Raw genomic sequence first — 17,929 nt, forward strand, 5'->3', positions numbered from 1 at the left:
TATATTATAGAAATATATTGAACTACAATATAAAACGATATTTTTGGTAATCTCAGTTCATTTGACCTGAATTAACATCAAGTATGTTTTCTTTTAACACAAAGATATTCTTCTGAAAACCATGACACAAAAACACAGGTAAAATACATTAAACAAGTATCAAACCATGCAGTCGTGCTATATATACTTAGTACAGGAGTGAAGGGTGTATATGAAAGTGAACACATAGTAAAACAGACAGAAGCTTCGTAATACAGTCGACAGAGATTGTGAAACAAACTTAGTAAGAAGGAAACAAGAACATAAATAACTTGTTTTTTAGTTTGATGTCAAAGTATCAAAATTGTTTAGTCGTTTAACCGTAGTCTAGTTTTAGAACGGAACCTTAAGCATTTACCAATAGCCCAGTTGCATTTGTGATTTGTATTAAAAAATATGTTGCATGTTTATTTTATAATCTGATCGAAAAGTTTAAATCATGTTTTCTACGATTTTCTAATAAAATATTGTATGTATATCAGAAACAAATAGGATAGTATGTAAGGTAGAGTTTAATAAGAATAAAAGTATGCATTCACAATCTCAACCAACTAAAACTCAATTTATAAATAAACAAAGCTGACAGATTGATAGACATTCAAATGTAATTTGACACCTCGTTACAATCAACTATCCTTTTTATCTTGCCACATTTTTAAAATTATACTATATGGCAACTCTGATGGTTAGGTAGTGTTAAAAACTTTTCATTTAGACAGTGTTACTAATCGTAAAATATGACAATGTCATACTTTTGCAATTATAATATCTAGCCTGTAGAATAGGCTCACCCAGACACAAAGGTGTGACCTAATCATGATTCGCGAACTACATTTATCAATTCCATTTATCTAGAGGGTTTATACTCTATAGTATCTAAGTGATTTGATCCCGAAGTTTTCGGGACTGTAAGTGGGTACCCCGAGTTTCTATAGGTACTCAAGTCATATTACTTTGAATGTGTATCAATCTGCATCACTGGGGATATATAGGTACCTGTGAGCGGGTGCGTGGCGACGTGTCGTTCCCGGACGTCGCTGAGCTCGGCGGCGGACGAGAGGCTCGCGTGGCCCCTCACTGCGCATGCGCGTACCAACATCGTCGCTATGTGTGCCTCACGGGGAATAACACCTTACCCAATGGTAGGTTTTGGTAGATTTTTGTGACGTTTTGGTAGGTTTGAGGACGTTTGAATGGAGTTTTGTCCAGTAGGGATTGATTTTATTGTATTTTGAATGTGTATATTTGATTTAATATTCATAGTTGGTAAACCTACGGTTTTATTATGATTGTAGAAGATATTAAGTATGGTTTGTTGTAATATCTTTTGATAATAAGAATGTGTTCTACCTTGTCTGTATTCCCCATGACGCACACAAAACTAATACTAAATGCACACAGCGTTACATAACAAAACATAAAAGTTCCAATGTATATGTCAATATGTTTACATTATATGTATGTAAGCAAAACAAAAGTTAAGCGAGTCACATTTCACAATGCATTGTGTTCCGTATATGCTGTTCAATGCCCAGGCAATTAATACTGTTACTATAAATGTATAGTTTATGTTTTTATCAAACACTAACCACTCATGTTGTATGAGTTTGACTAAACGTTGTTCAGCTCTTAGGCTATTTTGTGAAGATTTTCTCAAAAAAAATTGACTGGAATTATTGTGGTTGTAATTGAAAATTGTGAATACAAAACTATACAATGAAAATACATTGTTTGGAGCTCAAAAATGTATATTTTAAACCAAAAAATATGATACAAAATAAAAATTCTTCACAAAATAGTCTCGGAGCTGGGCAACACTGTACATGAGTGTTGTGAATCGTCAGTAAAACAGCGTACCGTTGGAATGCCTGTGGTGGTCTTGGTTGGCGAGGCTTCGAGAGCTGCTGAAGAACGGCCTCAGCGAGGGTTTGGGCGTGGAGCCGATGCTGATGGTGTCCATCTGGTCCGGACCTGAGTCCTCGCCTTCGCCGCATGATAAAGATTCTAGTTCCTGAAATGATATTGCATAATCTTAGATCCATGTTATCACTGTCTCAGTGGTCTTAGAGGTATTTTCATTTCATTCATTCATCATTTTAGTACCTAAGTCAGGCAGAGAGTCTATTGTATGTATTGGGTTAGACTGTTGTTTAGATAATTTAGGAGTCATCTAGGGCACGATAAGCTTTTGTTGCTTTTGTGTCCATATTGCTAACTCCTTCTAATTCCCTTTTATTGCAACTTCAAATCGTAAAAATACAAAATCCTCAATAATAGTAACACACTACTAAGCATCTAAAAGACATATCAAGAACCTAAAAACGCCCTGAACAACTTTCAGGTCCCTAATTTCTGTAGGAAACATCGCAGTTAAGATGGCTGTTTTTCCCATCAGTAGGTATAATTTCTAATGTTACCTGGAACAGTTCATCAATGTCGTGCTGCGCGTGGTGCTGGTCGCGCGTGGTGCCTCGCTCCGACAGCTCCTCGGGCACGCGGAACCGTCGCAGCAGCGCCGCGAACTTCTGCTTCAGGTTGCGTTGCTGTAACACCAATCGATACTGTTGTTCATTGATTGTATTTAATGGTTAGTTGATATGAGGGTGGTCGCGATCATGAATTTGTTGAAGGCGTATAGAGTAATTGTTATGATATTGAATTATTTGTTTACTTAATAAACATACACTAATACATTTCTTACATAATTATAAATAATACTATGAAGATAATGCATGATTTTTTTTTTGGTTACTGTTTCTGGTAGACATGTAATAATTTGTTCAGCTTCGAACGATAACCGTTTAAGTCACTCACTTACGAGAAGTTTGTACCGTAGATAGAATATGTACAAATATTAAAAATGAAGGAAGAACAGGGCTACAAAGACGAACTCTTCAACAAAACCATGATCGCGTACCACTCATATTATTTTTACATTTTACTTAGTAACTAGTCTACGAGCTCCTAAACTAAGTGGTCACCGAACATACAAAGTAATACAGATAAAGTCCACCATTTCCCAGACTAAACCAAACAAGAAGATTTTTACCCAAAAATAAATTTTCATCAACAAATCATGACGTAACCACAACCTTCAGTTCATAGCTTCATACATAAACATAGATAAGAAAGACAACAAATAATATACCTCACATGACACTCATACATCAAAACAGTCACTTGAAGACATACACAACCACTCATACAAAAATTAATACACGAACTGTACACCACATACAAATAACCGAAGAATATTATATCACTGAACGCATTCACTTTTAAACAATAAACTTTAAATCAAAAATGTCATAAAGAGTTTAATTCTAATTTGAAACTTATGACATTCTTCCACTGGCATTGCTACACACTTCATCAGCGTTGCGGTTTTTTTAGTAGAAGAAGGGCTAAAGTGACCTTAAATTAATAGGTTCTTATACCGTTCTTTAACTATGTAAATATAAACAAACACATACAGGTTTGACCTCCATGGACAGGCAGACACGACTGAGCTACTATCACAAGTGGAGATAATCTAGCTGATAAGCTACTACAATGACGTTATGTACGAAGTGATTATGAGATTATGAAGTTTTAAGATGATTAGTTCAAAGTATTAGTCATAGGCTTAATTTAATTCCAAGATAATAACGAAAACATACTGAATGAGCCAAAATTTCTTCGTAAACGACGTAATATCAAATGATAGAAATAGTCAGATTGAACACCACAATACCGATAGGTACTTACATTTTCAGCATAAATTTCAGTAATAAAGTTTAAGAAAGCACCAAGAAACCCGTTTTACATCGAGACCGAAGACGAGATAAATAAAAACCGTAAACTAATTGATTCAAGCAGATTAATTGAGCTATTAAATATTTTTTTTCGAAATATGTGATCGGAAAGGACATACATGAGCTTTGAATATACATGAGTCTTGCTACAAGATATTATGTTTCTACCGTACTACCTCTACTATATACTCGTACTATGTGCGTAAGGCGTTGTGCATTCAAATAATACAGGAAACAAAAACTAAATGCATGCAAAACTAAAAACGAAACTATTTACATATGAGAATAGAAATGTCGAATCATCAATGTTTGATTCTAATGTTCAATTTAGCGCAATGGAGCCGAACACAATATGGCAACACTGACAATCTCGTATCGGGAAATCACTCTGGGATAATGAATAGGGGTATAATAATATCTCAAAAATCAAACCAAAAAGGGGTATAAAATAACAAAACCTTGTAAAATAATAGCTGTAGTACTGTATGGAAACTATCCGTAGATATGTTTCTCTTGATATTGTCTGAACAATTTCTATTCTCATAGGGTCTACGAGGAAGCGTGCTTGCGCAGGCGCTCACCGCGAGCTTCCCGCGGCTGCCCTTGCGTTTGGCCCCCGCGCTCTCTAGCTCACTGTCGCTGTCTCTGTCGTTCGCCTTACAGTGCATATAGCTCTGTCTTTTCCTCTCACGTTCCATGAAGCTCAAGTCGCGAGAACGGGACAACTGCGTGCAATGCAACGCCTATTACGCACAAGCTTATAAAAGCTAATATTATACTACGTATTATTAAATATTAGAAAGCTATAAATAACATATAAATCTCTGGGGCTCTTGTTTCTGTAAATAATAAAGTATATGATAAATATGTAAAGCTCCCTGAAGCGAAAGCGTATCGTCAAAACATGCACACGATGTTATAACCTATTAATAAAATGGTATTATTAACTATAAAATAAGCCAATTTTTTGTTACAAAGCAGACATATTTTCTTGGTTATATTATAAAAAATAGTTTATAAAATACACTATTTAATGGACTTTAATAATTGTAAAAATACTCATAAAAATATGGAAATATCTGTAGACCACAAGGGAGTGACTTTGTCTTCAAAATTTTAAAAGAGTTTATTCTAAAAATGCCAATACAATTAGCCTTTAGATTGACAAATATTTCCCGCGAGTATTACCTATGACTACATTTATTTTCCTATTATTCTATATAGTAAAAATTCCTATCTTTTAGTTACTACAAGTATAATTTATTTTGTTTTAATTCTAGTAATTTCTCTAATATAATAATTGTTACCTTGGTGTAAGAGAGATCAGTTTTGTTGAACGCTAGTTGTCTGTGCGCGCGGCGTCTCGCTGGTGCTCCATACGTCATCTCTTCAGCTTCCTCTACGGAGCTGAATTCACCTTCTTCTTCTTCGTCTGAGTAGCCACGTTCTAGAAAAATAAAGCATGTTATGGCATGATATCTAAAACTATCAATTGATCCACCCTTAGTAATTTATATTTTTTATAAGACCTTTGATCAACTTAATCAGAGTATTTTAGTTTAGAATCAAATAGACAAAGTCTTATATTTCATTATGTTTTAAAACTTAACAATAAAAAATTAGCACTAAGCAAACGAAAACCATTTGCTGTTGAAGAAATACCTACATCTTACTCTTTTATATGGAACAACACAAGGCTCAACTCTAGAACCTCTAGTATGAAAAGGAGTCTGGCGATACAAAGCATTAACAATGGTAGAAGTGTCAGCGAGCTACAAGCCGGTACTTATAGGATAAGATAAGTTTGTACGGAATCTTAAAAATCTTTGCAATTGTACAGACCTGTGATGAGCAAAGTGTTGTTATTCTTAGTGTCATGGTCAACGGGGGTTGACGCGAGGCCGGTGATGGTGAGCTTGGCGACTGGCTGGCCCGCAGCAGCGCCTACTTTTCCACCCACGCCGGTCAGCTCAAGCTCCATGTCCATTGAGCGTTGTAGTACCTGCATAAAAAAGATAGAGGATAAATTATATTTAAACCTACAAAAAATCCGTCGATCGGTGAGGTTTTTCATTGGAAGTTTTTAATGAGCAAATATATGTATTCAACGCTTAAATAAATCAGAGTTCAGAGAGAGTCAGGTTAACTTAATCAATTAAGGATGTTAATGTTCTTTTGATTGAAACTATTGAAGCGGCATAATTAATTAATAAAAAAAAACACAAAAACGGATATTTCCTAAATAGGTTTCTCTTAATTTAGATCCTTTTGATTTTGACTGCAACATCTCTCAACTTGATACCTAAAACGAACTTTATCTCAGCCGAGTCAACTTGTAGCCGGTCTTGTTGTCATTACTCTTAATTAAGTCGTCTTCGCCTGAAACGCAAACATCCTCGAGGGTACTGAGCTAGCTCCTAGAACGGTCGGCAAACTTTGTACAGCCAACATTTTACCTTTAACCTTAGAATTGAGTTTATAACCCTTTATTTAGGCATATTGAGGCGTTTCTTTATGTAACTGATATAAATTATAAAGTATGATTACTTCATGGCAACAGCAAGTGTAGATAGTTTTTTTTTAAAACAGTTGAGCCACACTTTTGTGTCCAAAGTCGTTTATTTTTCAAAAGGGAGTCTTCTATTATCTATGCGTGTATGTGTTTATGCAATACACTGCATACATCCATAAAATCACGCCTTCTCCCCATAGGGGTAGGCAAAGAACACAGAACAGCATTGTTCATTTATAGTATCGGTTATTAGTTTGTTTATAACGTATAGAGAGATAGTATTAAAATAACGTTCTTATTATAGAGAGGTTAGAGAAATTATCCTCAATTAACTCAATAAACCAACAGCAATTATACAATAAATACTGATTATTAAAATATTAACTATCTTTTCCGCAATTTCACAACAAATTACGTTGAGAACATACCGGTCATTGAACTTTAACAAGTTTAATAATATAATGAAGCAAATATAGGTCAAAATGGACGACAAATGAATATATAAACAAACTACATAACACATATGTATTAAGTACAAGTACGTATTTAATTGCGTGAGTCAGTAATTAGAGTAACAGACATCCCGATGATAATGAGGCGCAAACAATTACAGATCTAATTTTAGATTTATCTATGGATGTCCAGTCAACTGAGAGGAATTTTATCAAATATGTTTATAATATGTGACGCTAAGTTTACAGACAGTTTACTAATATAACCGTATGGACGAATAATAATAATAGGTTTTGGTACACACGGGCGCGTACATACACCGTAGTTTTTTGCGACGCTTTGCAGACACAGTGTGATACGTAGCAATGTAGGAAGAAAAAAATCCATGAGTATCCCAAAATCTACAATCTGATTTCTTCCTGGGGCGTCCCCCATTCCCTCTAGTGAAGTTAAGAAGTTAAGAATATTCAAGTCAAGACTCAACATTTCGTCAAGTTACAACTAATACGATATCTGCCAGTTTCTAACTTAATATTTTTTTATAATAGAACACAGAACCGATTAATTTATAGTGCAGTATTTATATTCAAACAAGTCAATGGTCTATTTTAATTTAAAACGTTACTTTATATTTCAGTCGTTTGTGACCCGTTGTGGTTCGCCGCAGATAGCCCGCGAGTTGGAATGAAAACGGCATATCAGTAACATTCCAATAAATCTTTTGTTGGAGAGCATGACAAATTCAGACCATCTAGAAGTAATTATATTTATAGGACATATCACGAAACGAAATCATGAAGCTGATAATTTGAACTACTCGGAGTGGCTAAAGCACTTATTTAAAAAAGCCATTTTCTAGTTGGCCCCAAGAAAAGGAATATGATCAGAAAAGAAAAATATAAATTATAATAACTCAAATATCGTGCTTAATACAAAAGTAATGGTGTAGGGACCACTAAAGATAAGCGCCGTTTGTTCGCGTTTTCTATTTAAATATTAATTAAAGATTGTACACAAACCTGGTCCATCCTGATGACGCCCTCGGCCAGTGTCTTGTAACCGAGGATGGTGCGATTCTTGTATTTCTTGCGACGTTGCAACATTATCTGCAACCTGGAATACAACAAATAACATTTAAAGCATAACACATGAACACACAAATATAAGCACTCAATACACCGTCTTTATCAGGACTTCCATTCTCAGTTGCTAGTCTTTCTTACTAGGTTTCTACGTCTAAAGTATTTAAAACTTATAATTTCAATTAATGTGTTTGAAAAATCTAAAGTCAATTTTAGAAAGATCCAAGTTTTCTACATGCTTCTTTATAGTTTTACGATCAGTAATAGTTTGCACTAAATCTATCACAAACAAATGTTCGGAAAGTTCTGAAGTCGGCGAAGTTTAATGCGTTTTGTTCACAGATAAAACCACGATTAGATCATTATAGCCAGTTTTATTGTCTGAACTAAAGTGTATGCCTTTTAGGTCGAATGCTCATGTGTGGTGTAGACGAGTTTTGTTGACGTTTCTTTTTCTTCTAATTACTAGATACTAGTACGTAGTGTGCTTATAAGGTTATATGCAAGCAATTTACAGAATAAGATTTTTATTTTTTTGATTAATGTAAGGGATTCTTATTCGAAAGAAAAATAAGAGTATTAGTAATTTGCAAAAGTCATTGCAGCCAAAATTTTGAAAACTAGCGGTTTCCTAAAAATAAATAGAACGCACCTAACTGAACTCAACCCCGAAAATAAGGACGGTGGGTCTTGCTTTCTGCAATTTGAACTAAGAAATTGCAATTTGGGATAAAGATCGGAACATTTACAAATATTTCGTCTTGTTAAAATACATAAAAACAAAGAATCTTACGTAAGTATAAAACAACAGTTTAGTACAATCCAATCGATACAATTGACTGCGTACCCGTTGGACCTCCAAGTTTGGACCTCACTGATTATCATGACCCTTTGGACCTCCATGTGCCGTTTCGACCTTAAAACTTGGATTTTGCCTTTACTTTAGTGCCCATTGGACCCCCTATTAAACAACGTGTTCCGTTGGACCCATTTTTTTACATCTTCGTATGAATAGCTAAAGTACAATCGTGCACAAAAGTGAGACACTTAATCAAAAATAAAACACGATGCAATAAATAAATCAATATGTTTATTCAAAGATATAAAAGCAACAACGTCAGCTTTATAGGTTCAGGGGTTTGGGCCCTGCGTTGGTGACTTAGTGAATGAGTCAGGACTTTGATTTTTATATGTATAGATAAAATCACAAATCAAATAGTATGTTGTTGGTTGTTGTTGTTTTTTACGTTCTCAATTTTATACTAACAGTAAACAATGTAAACTTCTCAATAGTATTGAAAACAATATAATACCATTTCGAATCTCGCCGTAGTTATTAGTTCATACAAATATTTGTATAACTTGCTAACAGTTATCTATTCAAATAAAATAAAATCTGTATTTTATGTTTCACGAAAACAGAAACTATAGCTCTATCGGATGTTAGTGTTGGATAAAGATTGAAATAGATTGATTTTTTATTCTATTCAGCGAATATTTTATGCGTAACGGAAATACTGAACTGTTATTCAATGAGACTGTATAGAACAATCTTTGTATACTGACAGATACAATTCCTACTACACTCCATAAATAAGGTAAATATTATTGTTCTGTTTCTTATTGGGTAAAAATATTTTTTTGAGATAAATATGTAAAAATAAAGACAGATGGTAGCCAGATTAATGTTATCATTACACTATTGATTAGTAATAGGACTAACGTGATAAAATCCTTGAGAATAGACAGTAGGAACAACATAAAATAATGGCAAGACTGACAATATAACCATTTATCTGGATAGATTTTTGTATCATGAAGCGGCATTACTATCCGTTCCTACTTTATTTACTTACACAATAGTTAAACCATTAAACAGGCTTGCATAACACTACTTATCCTTGACCTCAATACATAAATAGTTATTTAACACCCAAATAAAACCACACATAAACGCATACTGTTCGCGAATCTAGATTAATGTCTTAATAACGAGTGGTGTGAAAGTTTTATAGCGCTGTGCACATTTTTATTAGTGTTTTGTGTTAATGTGCTGCTAATAGGTTTATGTATATACTAGAAAAACCACCCCGGTTCGCTCGGTTAGGAAAAAGCTTGCTTTAACACGAAACCTTTACAGGTTATACAATTAAACCTTCCGAGGGAATCGCTCTACCTATTGGTGAAAACTGCATGAAAATACGTTGAGTAGATTTTGAGTTCATCGCGGAAAGACAGACAGCCGCAACTTTATTTTATTATAACAATATGTTGTAATGTAAAATATTGCATTACAACAACGTTATAGTGATCTTAAAGTCTTCTACTAAATATTATAAAGGACTGTTCGTTTAGACGCAAAGACGGCTGTTACTTTATTACGCAAAAATGTTATTGAATGGTTTAAGAGAAAATTTTGCACAGATATTTTACGATATTTTTCCATGCGGACGGATGTCGCAGGCTGAAGGTAGTGTAAATTTAAACATAAAATTAGCTCCAGTAGTGTTTACTTAGAGGCCCAATCCCATTATATCCCTGCATAATGTAAACGGTTTCGTTAATTGAATATAATGACCCTTTCCCATATAATAATATTGAATTGAGCAAATGAGGACCTACATTTTGATAATAAAGTGTTTTACTTGAATTGAATGTGTTACATTTAAGAACTTGTTGCGAAACGGTTTTGCAGAAGGTTAACCTGAGCAAGTCTGTTATATTTGTTAATAAGATATGGGGCTCGTTTTCCCATCGTTATACCAATTATGGGAATAATATTGACAGTTTTAAACACTTTCCGAATACACCATCCATAAAAATTCTTACTCGAATAATTAAGATGATGAAGGAAAAAAATAACTCTAGTATCATTATCAGAGAAAATTTAACTTCTAAACTATACGAACCTGTTTCCATCCCTCTTAACAAAGTGCGGATACTGCAGCGAGAAGCACAGGTCGAGCTCGACATCAAGCGGCGGCACGGCGATGTCGTTGGAGCGCAGCGTGCGCTTGGAGCTGTGCATGCGCGCGGCGAGGATGACCGCGCCTGCGCCCGCGCCGCCCGCCGCGCCACCACCCGTCTCGCTTAACGCACCACATACGCGCAGTCGCGTTATTCGAAGTGTGCATAGCCTGAAAATAAATATTTTTCGATTAGTTTAATGTGATTAGTCCATAGATTCAGGAACGACGTTTAATTTTTTTTAAGACTGTTCCATAATCTTTAAAAATATTGCTCACATAAAATTAGCAGACGACTGAAAATTTACCGCAACAAAAACAGAAACATGGAACCTGTTAAAAAGAGGCGACCAACGATCGAAAATAAATTTGCATTATTGAAATCCTAAATGATTTGGTATCACCTACAAACCACACTAACTTATAGGAAACCTAAAAATACTAGTTTAACTGTGAATGTCAAAAAGTCACCAACAATATAGAGGTACAAACAAACTCATAGCTAACAAATAACCAGGTCATAAAAATAGGTAAAATCTATTTTAGCCAAATTCCTGTGTTAGCAAAGATCATGAAAGTGAGTCATTAAATTGTAATGGGAACACATAGTCATTAGCGATGTTTACAGATAACAACGGCACTGATTCTAAATCCGTACACCAAACACTTGCGTAATTTATAACTGTACGATATTGAGTGAGGTTCAACTCAATCTTTTAGGAGGCCTCTTTATTACCATAATATTTAAAATATGAAGTCTAGAATAGTGCTGTAGAAACTTTTATTAATATTGGTTCACTGTGCTCAAGTGCTAAAGCCTCTATGATGTAACCATACTTATATATCCATCAGCAGTTAATGATAATCGATATCTATAACAGTTAATTATCCCCATAAGAAAACCCTAATAGATTTTTTGATCTTTCTACTACCAGTACTTATCTCGACGGTCCCTACGTACAATAACCTAATTGCAAAACGCAAATTTTACAGGAGAGCGGTTTGAAGTTTCAAACACTTGTATCTCAAGTTCTATCAATCGCAGAGCTATGAAATTTTGCACGAAGTCTTTATTTGTTGTCTTTTATGAGAAAATAAAATAAAAACGTTAAAATATATTCATTTTATGTTCCATTGGTCACAACCGTCGTTTTAGATCGGAAACATTCCGACTAGCATTTACCTAAGTGGTACTTACTGATCTTTACATGGGGGATTGAACAACGATCTAAATTGTAACTGCCTTTTACTAAATTTTACGTTGAGTATAATATTGAATTACGGTGTTTTCATACTGGAAGCCATGAGGTAAGGGCTGATAATAAAATAAAAAGAAATATTTTATAAACTTTTTTTATTAATTTCACAATAGGCAACCTTTTTCTTCATCATAAAGATATAAAATATTACATAGTAATAATATTGAGCAATCATAATTAGGTACTTGTTGAATATGGTTGCTCGAGAAAAATGTTTCAAGTATACATCAACACTTCCAAAGAAGGATGATGAAGCCGAGATCTAGAAGGATCAAGAAGCATACACGTTAATATGCCTTTACTTAGAATCTCATCTGTATCCGTATGTTCAATATCTTACTTACGCAAAAGAAGTGTGGGATGCATTGACAATAATTTTTGAAGACAAGGGAATAAATAGGCGCATAACTCTGATGAATTGTCTCTTGGATGAGAAGCTGGAAAACCACCGATCTGCTGTCATGAGTCACGCTCAAAAGCGTAAAGAAATCAATCAAAGTTTCGATGACGATTTGGTTGCCGTGGTACTTTTGCGCGGTATACCTGATGTTTACCGACCATTACGGATGGCACTAGAGCATTCAGGAATGAAGATTACTTCTCAAAATGTTCGGCAAAAGCTTCTACAAGAAGATAGCGCTCAGAGCTCTTCAAATGAATCCTCGTCGAACTCGGCTTTAGTAGTGAAGAAACAAAACAAAACAAACAACTGCTTTTAATGTAGAAAGAAAGGTCATAAGAAGTCCGATTGCCCGATGCTGGACAAGGATGTGGTGCACGCTTACCAACGGTTTCCTCGAAGTCGAAGAAAGTTGCGTTATGCTGTTCAAGTGTTCACTGTCGGTGCACACATCCTTCAGCCCCTCGACGTTTTATCTCGATAGTGGAGCCTCGACACACATGAGTTTTCAGAAGCAGTGGTTTAGAGACTTTAAGGTTACTGATAAGAATGTTGTGTCGTGTGCAAATGATGATAGAATGTCAAGTGAAGGCAAAGGTGATTAGTCCATTGAAATGTTACAATTTGAGGGCCGAATATTGCATTTCTTAGAGGACGCAATTTTATTTTTGGAACATGTAGGGGGGGTCAATAGAAGCTTAACTTGAAGTTTGTGGGGTCGTCACTCTTGTCCCCCGGCCGCCATCTTGGAAAAGGGGGTGGAAACACTTTTTTCGCTATATCTCGGAAACTATGCGTCTTACAATAAAATTGTAAAAGCATAATTTGTTGCAAATTATTTTGCCTACAAATATGTTTCATAACTTTTTGTCCTAAATTAACAATTAAAAAGTTATAAGCAAAATAGTGAAATTTTTTTTACAAAAATTTTCCTTCCGAATCTGGTCTATTTCGGAGCGCTGTTACTGAGTTTCTAATTAATGAAATTAAAAAAAAATATAGGGCAAATTTTTTCTCGAAAAATACTCTACAAGATTGGTCTGAGTTAATTTTTTTAATATATTTATATCAGCTTAGCTTTTTTTCCAAACTATGTTGGAGTCGGCTTCCAGTCTCAACAGATGCAGCTGAATACCAGTGTTTTACATGGAGCGACTGCTTATCTGACCTCCACAACCCATTTACCTGGGATATAAAACGATACCCCTCGTTAAGACTGGTTGTCAGATTTTCAAGCTTCTGAGTACTGTTAACGACTATCAAATATCTTCGAAAATGACAGCCGGGACCCAGAATTTAACGTGCCTTTCGAAACAGGGAGGAACTCGATAAGTCTAAGATGGTCACCCATCCACCAAACAACCTCGGCAAGCGTAGCTTAAACTCAGAGACCCATCCGCGCGGCTGTCGCTAAAAAAAGTTAGAGCAATCAAGAAAAAAGTTATAAAAAAAATTGCATTCTTTTGCTTATAACTTCTTTAATTGTTAATTTAGGGCAACAAGTTATTAGACATATTTGTAGACAAAATAATTTTCTACAAATTATGCTTTTACAATTTTATTGTAAGACGCATAGTTTCCGAGATATAGCGAAAAAAGTGTTTCCACCCCCTTTTCCAAGATGGCGGCCGGGGGACAAGGGCGGCGACCCCACAAACTTCAAGTTAAGCTTCTATTGACCCCCCCTACATGTTCCAAAAATAAAATTGCGTCCTCTAATAAATGTAAATCTCTTGTAACATTTCAATGGACTAGATATTATAGTTAATGTGAAAGGAGTTTTGTTAACTGTAAAAGATTGTTCCTTTGTGCCTGGCTTGAAAGTTAATCTTTTGTCGGTATCTAAGTTGGTACAGAATGGATGGAGAGTTATTTTTGATTCTAATGGCTGTAGGATGTTTCACTAATCGATAAGCGAGATAACGAGTAAACTTGTGGTTACTGCTAGTGAAGTCTCAGGTTGTTGTTTTGCTATTGTAGATGGTGCTTTGGCTACGGTTCTAGTTGAAGACTCGTTGGCACTTTGGCATCGTAGATTAGGGCATGTTAACTTGAATAATTTACGGAAGTTGCCTAACATCGAGGTTGGAGGTAAAAGTGTAATGGAACCTTGTGCAGCTTGTATAAGAGGCAAGGCACATAGATTACCTTTTCCAAAGGGTGAAGCAAGGTGAGCGAAAGACAAACTCAGTTTATTACATGCTGATTTGTGTGGTCCCATGTCGGAACGTTCTTATGGTGGAGCTCGTAACATGTTCGTAATAGTAGACGATTTCACTAGTAAATTTCTTTCTCAGGGAGAAGTCTCAAGCTTTGAACTTTTTCAAAGACTTCGTGAGGCATGTGGAGAACGAAACACGTCTGACAGACCCAGACAGTATTGAAGATGCGGAGGAGAGCTCAGACTCAGCAGATGTGGATACAGATTCTTGTATTGAATCTGTGGAGCCTGTGAATTCAAATGAATCTGATGCTGAACATTGTGATACAAGAGTCAGAACAGTAAGTGTGAATATCGAGGAAGAGCCTAGGTATCCTCTGAGGAATAGGCTTCGTAGCGTACAAAGTGGACTATATTGCTACAACAGTACATGCAAGTTAGAGGAAGAACCACGTTCGTACAAAGAAGTCCTTCGAAGACCTGATAGCCATGAGTGGATAGCAGCGATGAAGCGGGAGTTGGAGTCCATGAAGGAACACGATGTTCGGAAGGTGATTGAGAAACCCCCTGGAGGCAAAGAGAAGACGTCGGTTGTGGCGATTCTAATATTTCTGCTATACTTGAATCTGACAGTATTTATCACCGAGCAAATTTGAAGCTAATGGAGCCGAGGGTGGCGTAGGACTCATTTTTGCATGGATTTGAGCCAGATCTTAGTGTTCATCTTTTGATGCTAGCGAAAATGGACCCGAAAAAAATAACAAAAAACAACGTAAAATAACAGAAATGGTAATTACTTACATTTTAAATTAAATATTCCCGATGTAAAATAACTTAAGTGGCAGTTACTTAAAACAGTAGTATATGTTCTCCCACGTAAAAACACTTATGTAACACTTAAGACTTTTTGATTCAAAACATTCCCAAGTAAAATAACGTCACTACCAAAACCGACTAATTACGTCGGAATTGAATAAAGCTCGTTTAGATTACCAAAAAAGTAATTTAAGTTGATAATGTAATTAAAAATAAACTTTTTACTGACTAATAATTAAAGTTAAAGAAGGTACAATAAAATACAACGTCAAATTCAACTTACCTGATGATATTTTGATGGTTTTACCTTTATCTTTTACATTTTTCATTTTCTTTTTTGCGCGAGCGCAACAAGCCCGCATGTGGGAGTTACGGGGGAGGCGCGCGGGGGTGTTGTTGACTTGCCAATGTAAAATGTCTTAACTCTCACTAGTGACATTTTACATTGGAAGTGTTGTAGTTCTGGGGTTTGTCGAGTGTTGATTTAGGGTAGAATTAAAGCATTTTTACTAATTTTTCTTTAATCAATCGAAAATATATGACAACCGGAAGGTCACGGAAACAAAAAATGCAAATCCCGTAAGTACCACTTGAGGGAATGTACGTAGGGACCGTCGATCTATACTAATATTATAAAGCTGAAGAGTTTGTTTGTTTGTTTGTTTGTTTGAACGCGCTAATCTCAGGAACTACTGGTCCGATTTGAAAAATTCTTTCACTGTTAGATAGCCCATTTATCGAGGAAGGCTATAGGCTATATATCATCACGCTACGGCCATTAGGAGCGGAGTAGTAACGAAAAATGTTACAAAAACGGGGAAATCTATGACTAATTTTCTCTTACGTGACGCAAGCGAAGTTGCGCGGGTCAGCTAGTTGAATTATAAAGTTATTCGCAATTGATAAAATTCGAATTACTTTAGACTCGTTCAAAGCCTCTCCAGAGACAAAAGTTTAAACAACAACTTCACAGACTTCATCTATAAATAAATGCATACGAATAAATCTTCAACCGTCGTCTGAAATAAAAGTAATCCCGTTTGAAAAATGTGTAGGACACGTGAACGTATCGGCCCACTGCACTGGAAGATTACACGTAGAGCCTACATGCCTACATGCCAACATGCTTACATGCCTATAGACACGACACGTCGAATCGCAAACATTTGTACAACTCACTCGGCGGAATTAAAATAACCTATATTTGTACATGTGTACGAGTTTGGAAAAGCCTTGCCATTTTTGGGGCAATAGGATTTTAAAGAACTTTCGTAGAGCCAGGTTACTAAAGATTAAAAGAGGAGGTAGGTTGCTTTGCTAAAAATACAAAAGAATTTCACAAAAAATTTTCAGTACATTACAATACACCCGATCATTACAGTACATTTTTATCGAAATACCACCCCATCTAAACAGCTGGCAGAACTTAGCAACAAAAATGAAAACATATTTTCGTTACTTGACTAAGAACTTAGGCGTCTTCATTACCATAATCTTTTGCCTATAAAAGGCGTACTTCAGAATTCATCAAACTTAGTCTCTTTAAAACCATCTGGGACTCCGAAATCTGAATAAACCAGATTAAGTGGTTCCACAATAAAACAAATAGATGGAGCATAAACCGCTTCTATCCCGCCGAGAAAAGTTTCTTAGAGAACAGATTCACTTGGAATCGTATCTTGCAAATGCGACAATTTATTTTCGTACCGAGTGAGGAGAAAATTTTATTACTAACTCTAATATATCTCGGTCCAATTCAAAAGGGATAAAGACGAATGCCTATAATCTTTTGTGAGCTGTCGTGAATTGAGATTTGATTCGAGGAAACTCGTTGACTGGGGAATTTATTTTGAATATAATTTGGTTTGGCTTGCGATTGTGAAAGCCTGTTCTGGTAATAACTTAGCGACTTTAGAAAGACTTCCAGTCTATTTATAATTTCTTTTTATCTAAAATGAAATTCTGAAATTAGTCGAAGATTTTTCATGTATAAGTAGTACAGAAAAGGGATAATTGGCGCAAACGTGAAGATGGTTGGCATTACCTTCTACACTACAGCATAAATAGAAAAATATAAATGATTATTCACGAAGAGCAAGAAAGAAAATTATTCAAAGAAAAGTCTGATTCAGTTCCAAAAAAATCGTAAGCTTTTTGTCACATCTTAGTTTCTGAATAACCAAATCTGTTTTTGCACATCAATAACGTTCCGAGACAATTTCGCGAAAATAAAAGGAGACAATAAGTAACATCGTCGCCGTACCGTTACAGATATGTCGCATTCAACAACAAAATACATTAATTTGTACGAGAAACGTTTGTAATACCTTATAATTCTTTGTGATTTAAAGGTGCTTTCTTTTATAATAAAGGAGCGGCCTTGTTGGCGCCGTGTAAGAGGAGACGTTGCCAAAAGTACGGAGTCACCTACTGTGACAATGAGACCT

At 35.4% G+C, this 17,929-nt stretch overlaps 1 protein-coding gene across 4 annotated transcripts in view; it reads right to left on the reverse strand.

The window, feature by feature from the left end:
* Positions 1-17,929, reverse strand: part of KrT95D (phosphofurin acidic cluster sorting protein KrT95D) — a 183,599-nt gene that overhangs the window by 12,065 nt on the left and 153,605 nt on the right. For 2 of the 4 annotated variants that reach the window (XM_076127157.1, XM_076127159.1), the window contains 8 exons: positions 10,790-11,017; positions 7,818-7,911; positions 5,676-5,835; positions 5,141-5,280; positions 4,415-4,558; positions 2,457-2,582; positions 1,897-2,050; positions 1,036-1,116 (listed from right to left, as the gene is read on the reverse strand). In XM_076127157.1, coding sequence (XP_075983272.1) covers positions 1,036-1,116; positions 1,897-2,050; positions 2,457-2,582; positions 4,415-4,558; positions 5,141-5,280; positions 5,676-5,835; positions 7,818-7,911; positions 10,790-11,017 — 1,127 coding nt within the window. The remainder of the gene's footprint in view (positions 1-1,035; positions 1,117-1,896; positions 2,051-2,456; positions 2,583-4,414; positions 4,559-5,140; positions 5,281-5,675; positions 5,836-7,817; positions 7,912-10,789; positions 11,018-17,929) is intronic. The other 2 variants (XM_076127161.1, XM_076127158.1) reach the window with 2 other exon arrangements.

This window comes from Anticarsia gemmatalis, chromosome 19 (assembly GCF_050436995.1).
Source record: "Anticarsia gemmatalis isolate Benzon Research Colony breed Stoneville strain chromosome 19, ilAntGemm2 primary, whole genome shotgun sequence".
In the NCBI taxonomy this organism is placed as follows: Eukaryota; Metazoa; Arthropoda; class Insecta; order Lepidoptera; family Erebidae; genus Anticarsia; species Anticarsia gemmatalis.